Source organism: Chiloscyllium punctatum, chromosome 30 (genome assembly GCF_047496795.1).
Source record: "Chiloscyllium punctatum isolate Juve2018m chromosome 30, sChiPun1.3, whole genome shotgun sequence".
NCBI classification, from domain to species: domain Eukaryota; kingdom Metazoa; phylum Chordata; class Chondrichthyes; order Orectolobiformes; family Hemiscylliidae; genus Chiloscyllium; species Chiloscyllium punctatum.
In genome coordinates this window covers 34,412,388-34,422,826 of record NC_092768.1, presented here as the reverse complement: position 1 = coordinate 34,422,826, position 10,439 = coordinate 34,412,388, and the positions used below count along the sequence as shown (strand labels likewise).

Genomic DNA, 10,439 nt, shown 5'->3' with positions numbered 1-10,439 from the left:
TAGTGTTCACCCATTTCCTCTCAGTCTGCGTTTTCTTAAACTGTGGCTGACCACCTCCAAACACTTACTTTCCATCTGTGTCTCAGTCCAGGTAGTGCCTCTGATTGCCGGTCATCTTCTGAAATCTTGAGGTGGAGTTACTCAGACTGAAATGCACCTTCTGACTATCTGGATTTTTTATAGACTTGCAAGATGAGCAAAATTAAAGGTCTGAGTTCCCCAAGTTTACCTTAAATGAGAGAATATGAACTGAACCTTTTAATGCGTCTTACTTAATTATAGTCTTGGAACAATCTTAATCTTGTGTATATCTGACAAATAACCAGAACAAGGCAATTCTATCAACTGAAGGAATTGAGTTGTGATTTTTAAAAAATTATTATCCTTGCTAAGTTTTGAAGCTGTATACTCCCGAATTCCAACCTGCGGCTCTACATTTGGGACATCCTCTCTTTACCTGCAACTTTCAAAATCTCTACCTCCGCACTCTGGTCTCACATGCTCCTCAAATGGCCTACCCTTCTTCTTTGTTTAGATCCACAACTCGAAACCCACCCCCCATGATGCTGGCTGACTGTCACAGAGTGCTCATTTAGACCGCTTCTCTGGATTCAGGAACATAGTCGACTTTGTCAACTGAGGCCCAAAACCAAAATTGATCAATTACTCATCTCAATTTAGCCAAACTAACAGTCCACATCAAAGAAACACGTGGAGATGCAAACAGATGGAGCACTCGGACCTTTAAATATTTTAATCATCAGCATCAGAGACACTGTTGTCATGGGGTTAACGTAGTCATGTTACTATCTATCCATAGTGACAGAGTGATTCTGGTTGCTGTTCCTAGCCTGAAGTACTTAGGCTCTACATGCAAAAATAACCTTTTTTTAAAGCTGACATTATAATGTACATTGCAAGAGCAAAAGAGTTATATGCAAGCTGAGTCACATAGTATGCACTAACAATAAGCTGACTTGAGAATCGCATCTCTTAAGAACAACAACTCTCAGTTCTCAGTGTTCTCCTAGCAGTGGTGACACAAGGGTAACATACGTGTGAGAGGAAAAAACACTAAAGAATTGTCTGATTCGCTGCCTCAGTTAAATCCTCAAATACTCATGATAGAACAAGATCACTGACTCAGAGGCTCACGCCAATAACCACCAATTGCTAAGCCAAAGATATCTGGACACTGTCTATTTGGAGAGATTTTGTGTACACGAGCAGATATAGAAAGATAAGGTGGCTCAGGAGGACCACCTGGGAATATAAACATCAGTGATTCGTTCACTTCTTCAAGACCCTGTGTTCCTCCAAAGCAAATGTGGCAGGGAACAGAATGGGATGTCTGACCAAGACCAAGCGATTTTAAACACAACTTCGAACCAAAGTTTTGAGACAAAAAAAGGAAAACGGATAATATATTTCGGTCTGGTTTCTGTTTCACCTCGATGAGGCAACTGACGTTCATGGTTATGAATGACACACATTTCATACACAAGTACAAATGCTATATTTAGAGTGCACTTCTGGTGCAGTATTTTTAAAATTGACTGAAAAATACACATTCAAATCTCACTGCTCCAGCGACGTAACATCTTTGAACAAATTGATTTTGTAAATGCCGTGATAATCAAATGGTTGAATTGGCCTATGTTACCTGGATCTGTATTTTTTTTCACAGTATCTGCAACACTAGTCTCTATAGAATTAAACCGTGCCACTGGAACTTTTCCTTTTTTATTAATAAGGGACCGCTTTCAACGTGATATATTGCTTACTGGAACAGGGAGCAACCAATCCAAGAATCACTGGCTTCTCGACAAGAGTGGACCAGTGGAAGACAATTTGTATCATATTCGCGTAGAACGGCCTTATTGCACAATCGTCGCAGTCATTGGCGTTCCTGGTGAGTCTGTATCTCCTCATACTTTTTGCCTATTCGATTACTGATTCCACAATTGTAATTCAGTAGATGCAAATATTTTGATTTTTGCGCAAAGTCCGTTCCTTGTGTGAATAATAATGTTTTAAAATGACTCAACTTGATTACTGCACAGCAGTCTGTTCCTTCTGAATCCAATTAATAGCATCGGCCCATAGTCACCATATATCCTCATGGGGCGGTACGGTGGTTCAGTGGTTAGCACTGATGTCTCATAGTACCAGGGACCCAGGTTCAATTCCAGCCTTGGGTGACTGTCGTTGTGGAGTTTGCACATTCTTCCCGTGGCTACGTGAGTTTGCTCCGGTTTCCTCCTACAGTCCAAAGATGTGCAGGCCAGGTGAATTGGCTATGCTAAATTGCCCCATAGTGTTAGGCGCATTAATCAGAGTGAAATGTGACTGGGTGGGTGACTCTTCGGCGGGTCGGTGTGGACCTGTTGGGCCGAAGGGCCTGTTTCCACACTGTAGGGAATCTAATAATCATTCCTTCTAGAGATTAAAGAAGGTTTCTGATAGTCCATCACAAATCGAAGTCAGAAGCTATACTCTAATAGATATATGGAATAATTCTGAGCATTAGATACCTGATCGGACAGAGAAATAAAAGATAAATATTGTAATCTTTTGCTATAACGACTTAGAAACTGGTACCAGTGTTACAGTTCACTTTCTTCCATTTGGATTTCGCACCAATCGTTCACCTTCCACATGGTGTGACGTTAGAAGAAGCATGAATTGTCTTTCATAAATCAGGCGATGCGTTCCATTCATTTTCTATTGAGCCGTTTCGAATCATTGTTTCAATATCATTCAAGTTTACGTTTTCTTTCACCGCTGAATGACTCTGTCAGTCGGGCCCACAATAACGTTGCAACAACTCACTCTCACCTTCACTGAGGATGCTTCCTTTCCCATTGTACTATTTTCTCCAACAATTATTCTTCCTCGAACATGAAATAAAATGCCTGACTGAAATCAACATTAATCTCATGGTTTACACACTGCTAACGTGCATGTGCGACTTTATCCTAGATAGGGCCGTTTCCTTATTGGTGTACTGAGTGATAGTTACTGTCTCCAACAGACAATGTAGCCACAAGTATAGCAACATTTATTTCAGGTTGGCGTGTCTCCTGAGAGATAGCGTGAAAACAGGATTTAGCCAGATCTTATGATGTCAATCAATGTGTGACCTTCAACGGCTGAACAAGTCAATTCCAGGAAGATAATGCATAGAACAAATGTGACTCATGATCCTTACTCTCAAAATAGTGCGCAGACCTGATTTCAGGTCAGAGATCTGATTTGCAGGGTCTGAAATCGCATGTAAAGGAAGGGGAGACATTAATGATCTCCCACCGCATGCATTTTACTCCCCTGCACAATTTCTTAACACTAATCCCATCAAAGTACCAGTCAGCTTTCCAGCTTCATTGTGGACGAGTGGACTCATGTCAGCGCTCGTAAGAGAAGAATCGCCAGCTGCTCGCCGATCAGGGCCCTAAAAAATAGTGAACGGATACTGTCCATGTAAGTGAATGGGAGCGCCCAAAGTGTGGCATCACGGGATAATTCGTTGACAAACTAAAGTTTCAAGTGGTGAAGCAATCCACGTAGAGAGATAAGTTGTGGAAGTCAAAAATTATTGCACATAAAGGCAATCATGAGAAGTAGATGCACTGTACATTACGGAGGTAAAATTGATTTGAAAAAGGAACATGGTCAGCAATTCCTCTATTAACGTAATCTGTCAGCTCTTAATGCTCAGTTTTCTTGTGCAGTAGCTGTTGTAATAAAAGACTTTAAACATGTTACAGCGTTACATTATTTTGATAAAGTACAACATGATCAACTAGTTAGAGAAATTAATGGGAAGCCTGTATGATTACTATCAAGAAAGCTTGGTGACAAATTCCATACGGGATATGAAGCAGAGTCCAGTGGTGATATAGGTTATTTTGCAGTTTGGAAGGAACTTCTATAATTATGACTACACACAGAACACAGAACACAGAACATTACAGCGCAGTACACGCCCTTCGGCCCTCGATGTTGCGCCGACCTGTCATACCAATCTGAAGCCCATCTAACCTACACTATTCCATGTACGTCTATATGCTTGCCCAGTGACGACTTAAATGTACTTAAAGTTGGCGAATCTACTACCGTTGTAGGCAAAACATTCCATACCCTTACTACACTCTGAGTAAAGAAACTACCTCTGACATCTGTCTTATATCTATCACCCCTCAATTTAATGCTATGCCCCCTCGTGCTCACCGTCACCATACTTGGAAAAAGGCTCTCCCTGTCCACCCTGATTATCAACCTTAAGAATTATTTATTCTGATGCTATCCTTTCTGAATGCATGACTGGCCTGCAGTTTTCTCAAAAAAATAATATTTGATGCTAACAGAGATTTGATAGTTATGCTTAATAAAAAAAAAACTTGTAATTTCAGGGTTGACAGATAAAATGAGCAACCACTTGGCTGATTAATAGACATGGATGTAAAATTAATGCATTGTTTTTTGGAACAATGAACGAAAGCAAAATAAGTTAAATGAAACCGTCAGACATTAACAATATAGACTAATTTAAACTCATGGACATCAGCGACAGAAACCCATACTTGGATGTGGAGGAACAGCTGCCCACCAGCTCCATGTGAATAGTTACTGAAAGTTGATGCGTTTCTCTGGAAAAAGGCACATTGTGTCGAATCTTTCTTGTTATTCACACACCAGGGCATCTTGCAGCAATACTAATCTCAGGAGAACTATTACTTTCACTGAATGAAAAGAGAGTGGTGTTCAATTGTCAAATGGACTTTGCTTCATGGAGGAGGTGCCAAGTACTATGCATCTGTTAATGATGATTGAAAATTAACTGGCAGAACATTTCACAAAAGTCAACTTGTCAAGTTGTCTCTACTCTGGAAAAATGAATTTGATTATTTGCCATGCAAAAAAAAATGAAGCATGTTATCTACATGGGGAGAAATTGCAGTAGACTTCTGATGTGCAGTGTGGTCTGGGTTTCTCATTCTTGAATCGCCAATGTCAGTCTTCAGATACAAGAAGCAATTTGGAAAGCTATTGCAAATTTATAATTGATGAAGAGGTTAGTACAATGCAAAATTAAAACATTAAATTTGAGTTCTGCCAGGCATTGTTGCAACTGTATCTGACATGTAGTGCACATTTCTCACCATCTTTAAAAAAGTCAGTCAAATATGTTGGAGAGACTTCTAAGACGGATCACTAGAACAATACCTGAAATAATGCAGGGACGTATGAGGTGGGTTGTCTTATAAGGAAAGATTGGACAGGCTAGAACTGCATCCACTGAATTTTAGCGTCCACGTCTTTGAAACTAAAAATATATTCTCCATTCCCCACAGGCAGACACATACTCGCAAACACACACTCACAGATGTACACACACACACACACGCACACGCACATGCGCACTCAATCATATCTTACTTGTGTCTTGTGCACTTTGGTCTTCACACGCTGGACCAATTTTCTCCTTTCTAGACCTTCACTGACACACTTTCTACATCTTTCTATCCTTTGACTACCACGAATTAACCCGTTTGTCTTTAGCTTGAAGAACGCTTGCAATCTGGTCCACAAGTCACCCCTTTACATAGTTCAAATTTATTTTACGTGTGTAAAATATTTTTTAAAACGGTTTTTTTCAACTACTTTCAGTTTTGAACATCATGTCTGGCTCAACGTTTTTACACCATTTCAATCTCCACAGATGCTGCCTGAACAGTTGAGTTTCTCCCACACTTCTTGTTTTCGTTTTGTTTCAGGATTACAACATCAACTGAATGATGACTTTAACTAAGGTCCTGCCGGTTCTTCACAGATAGATGTACAGAGAATCTTTTATTTTACTTAAGAATCCAGAGCTAAAGAAAATTGTTTAAAAATTACGGATCACCCATTGAATACAGAAATGCAGTGATCTGAGCTCTCTCTTCAAGGAACATAAGGTTTTCGAACTTTCTTCCTGATGAGGCGGGGGAGCAGAGAACTTGAATACTTCTAATATCAAAGCACAATTACTTTTTTTATGTGAAGCATGTCTGTAAACGTTTATCTAGGGTAGTCAGACATCCACAAAGGATCAGCCATGTTATTATTGAATGGCAGAGCAGGCTTAATAGGCGGAATGCTCTTCACCAGCCTCAATTTGTATTTTCTGTGCCTTAGAAAATGTAACAGAGAATACGAGTCAGCCATTGTGATATTTCTAAGAAACACTTTTTAAGTGGCCTCTGGTAACATGTCATTCTGCAAAGAAATTATGTCTTGTTTTAAATTTTCAGTTAAAGTTTCAACATGTCAATCAATACACTGCATTCACTTTTCTTTGCAAAAGACGGAAATCCCAAAACATCTTATTTTGCATCTATTCATCATCTCTTCTGGTTCTGATAGCGCTCGTTTATGTATATCCTCTGTATCCTCCTTAATGCAATGGCATTGTTTCTATAATGAACATGCTCCTCAAATTGTGATAGAACTAATGAGTTATGCAGTTCCAGCTTAACCTTCCTGCTCTTATAATCTGTACCTCAGATGATAACTACGAAGTGTACACATGCATGTTTTAATTCTTTTTTAATCTTCATTGCCATATTAAGATGGGGCAGACAAGGATGTTGGGGTCAAATCAGTTCATGAGTAATCGAAGGCCCAGTTCAAATTCCTCTCGGTCAGTGTTGCTATGCCACAAAAGGAAAATGTGCAAATTATCTTCTTAAATATGGACTATAAAGTTAAGCTCAAAATGGATCACGAAGCTGTCATCACCTATTTTAAAATGTCAGTTTTCCAATCACCTGCCAACTTCTTGTATATCTGTCTTATATCCAACTCGTTGCAACATACAACTGAAAGTGAGCTGCAATCACTGAACGTTGCAGAATCACACATGTAACATAACACTATATAAACACGAAATCCTTACATATTATAAGACCACTTTTTAAAAGGTGTTCCTGATTGAACTTTAATTCGTAAAAATGCTGTTTCTTTAACTGTAGAATATTTAAAAGTTGTTTTCTAATCCTTTCCTTTTCTCTTCTGCGTTTATGCTTTCTAAGTCCTAGATACACAACAGAGCAGACTTATGGCAAGTGAAACAAGGGCAAATCAATCTCTCATCAATTTAACAGACTTGTCTGGCACTGTCGGATGGTGGCCTTACAAAATGGTTGAAGTGGTCTGCATTGTGATTGCGACAGGAGTATTAAGCTTGGTGACCATCATTGGAAACATTCTGGTCATAGTTTCTATCAAAGTAAACAGACAATTACGAACGATGAACAACTACTTTATTTTCAGCTTAGCCTGTGCTGATTTGATCATTGGTGCATTGTCTATAAATCTATACACCATTTACACTGTCAACGGATACTGGCCTTTGGGTCCAGTGGTATGTGATTTATGGCTTACTGTAGACTATGTCGCCAGTAACGCTTCTGCCACGAACCTCCTTATCATCAGCTTTGACCGCTACTTCAGTGTGACAAAGCCGATTATATACCCAGTGAAAAGAACCACTAAGATAGCAGGGATAATGATTGCAGCTGTTTGGATGTTGTCTTTTCTACTGTGGGCTCCTGCCATTCTCTTCTGGCAGTTCATTGTGGGGGAGCGGATTGTCCTAGATGATGAGTGCTATGTGCAGTTCTTCTCAAATCCAGCTATAACTTTTGGTACTGCTATAGTTGCTTTCTATATCCCGGTTACCATAATGACAATTTTGTATGTGTATATATCTCGGGCCAGCAAGAGTCGAATGAAGGACGATAGAAATGAATCTGAGTCATGTAAGGCCACCGTTTCTCCCAGTCTAGTGAATGTTAAATTAATGAAACCAAATAATAGAAAAACAGCAAAGGTTCTTGTTGAGTTGCCAGAGGTCAAAACGGAACCTGACACAATAAATAATGAAACATCAGGTGTTAGTTGGGTTCAAGGGGTAGAGGAGGTATTTCCCAGTGAGGCTGGCTTCCTCACCCTGGCATCATCAAATGTGAACAAAGAAGGTGCTACACAAACATATACCAACGGCTTATCTGCACTCCACTATTTCAGGTCAGATAACTTGAAACTCTCTTCAATAAATATTTTCAGCAAATTTCAAAAGAATGATACCTGTGGCATCACAGTGCGAGAAGCATCAGGTACCAACAACGGAAATGGGAATATCAGGAAGATCAGAACAATAGATGACGTTGTTAAGATGACCAGAGCACATGTTAAAAGAGCAAAGGGTGCGGTATTACGAGAAAAGAAGGTGACGAGGACCATCCTGGCTATTCTTCTGGCCTTTATAATTACAGCAAGTCCATACAATGTCATTGTTCTCATAGATACCTTCTGCCCAATGTGTGTCCCCAGCACCGTTTGGAACATAGGGTACTGGCTCTGTTACATCAATAGTACTCTAAATCCTGCCTGCTATGCACTGTGCAATATGACCTTCAGGAAAACGTTCAAGCATCTTCTACTGTGTCAGTGTAGGAATATAAGTCCTACAAAATAGGACGACAGTATTAATCACAATATAAGTAACACATCCTTAGGCTATTTCAACAATGCATGTAAATTAGAAGCTCGCTTGGAAAGATCATAAGTTTATATGTCATATTGTCAACAGATTTGAATTATGTAGATCGAAATGGTCATGTCTGTTGTGAAAAAAGTTAATATTTCATGTCAGAAAATATATGTATCAACTGAAATGTATTTGCCTCATGTTGCCCATCGTTGCATGTAGTGTAAGACTTTTGTGTTGAAGAATGTTCAGTTTGCAATCTTATTCATTAAAAAGTACATTCAACTGAGCTTCTAGGGTGTTGTCTCAAGGCGAGTTCTTGTTGTTTATTTTCATTGGCTTTGATGTCTTGCTTATGGATTAGAATGATATTAAAATTGCAGAGGTCGATTTCCTTTCTGTTTGGTGCAGTTCCTGGATTACGTCTGTACTTCACATGAAGATGTCAACTTGCAACTAAATATATGTACAGATGTGATTCTGTCACAGGAGAAGGTAATGAATCTTCATTTAATTGGGTCAAATTAGGCAAAGCACATCCTGATTCTGATGTGTAACAAGTCCATTTAAAATGCCGAAATAGCAAATCATTCATACTTTGGAAAGACAAATTTGAAGGAAAAGAAAGGTTCTATTTTAAACATCACTTAGTTCTCCTGATCATCTCATACTTTGCAATCAAATCTCTTGTTGATGAAAATGTAGCATATTTCTTCATCAAATGATCTTTCTATGTGTATCAGCTTTAAATTTTCTCTCCAAATTATTCAGACTGAAGCAATCTTGAGTTCAATCCACACAGAACATGATGCAATTCAAAAAGTAAGCTTAATTAGAATCGACACCAATGCAGCCACGTCTCTATTTGTGGTCCAGAGCCTTTTGTAATGAAAAATAATGAGTTAGCTAAGCATGGTGTTTTAGATTTTTTTTTCCATATAGCCTGCTCTTTGACTCGATCTGTTTGGCTCACTAAGTCAGCCGATGAAAGAAACACTTTCGTTCTCATTTTTTTTAGGATTATCTACTGATCATTACACAAGAGGTGCACTGCTTTCACCTTTTACAACGTGCAAAACACAAGTATCTACCACCTGTAAAATAGATACAAAAACTTCACAGTGCAATAAGTAGAACTTAACATCGTCGGGGACTGATTCTAATCAAACTATCATTAAAAATGCACTTGGTCAGCCTAGAAATCACTGTATATGCATGTAATACTTGGAGACATGTTGGTGTTCGTTTTCAGTTTCCGTCATGACCAGTGATATTTCTTATGGTATGTAATATTTCTAGTTGTGGCTCATATAAACTAATTGATGAAAAAACTTTCCACGCAAATGAACATGAAGTCATATATTTACCAATAGGACCAAAACGTTGTCATGAACCACTTTTCATGAGTGCGTTGACCTTATTCTCAAACTCTCCATCTCACGAGAATTCTGAACAAAAGCAAACTGGTGCAGGTGCTGGAAAAATGAAATAAAGTAACAGGGAAAGCAAGAGCTGAGGGGGGTAAAGCTCTACAGCTGTGACACGTTAAGTGAAGGCAGAAGCATAGTTATTAGTTAAAATGTTCCCATCCTATTCGTGGCAAAACAAGTGGAATAGAAAATCTCAGGAAAAATTGCTTTTGTCCTATCCATTGTTGAACTTACTGATTATACTTTTCACGATACAAACTTGCATCCCCAGCTAACTGTTTCCGCAGCTGTAGTCACTTATCATTGCCACTGAGGCGAGTGACCTTCAATGCAATTGACGATAAGAAACAGTTTTGATATGTCACATTATATAGCTCCAGTTTTATTACATTCAGAGACAAGTGTTTAAGATATATGCGCTGCTTGACAAGAATTGGAAACTTGATGGAATGCAGTTCATCCATCAGAAACAT

General features: G+C 38.9%; 1 protein-coding gene across 1 annotated transcript; it reads left to right on the top strand.

Annotated features, from left to right (window-relative positions):
* Positions 1 to 7,102: 7,102 nt before the first annotated feature.
* Positions 7,103 to 8,524, top strand: LOC140455020 (muscarinic acetylcholine receptor M2-like). Its single transcript, XM_072549692.1, has one exon. It carries the CDS (start codon positions 7,103 to 7,105, stop codon positions 8,522 to 8,524), a length of 1,422 nt encoding a protein of 473 aa, XP_072405793.1.
* The last annotated feature ends 1,915 nt before the right edge of the window (positions 8,525 to 10,439 follow it).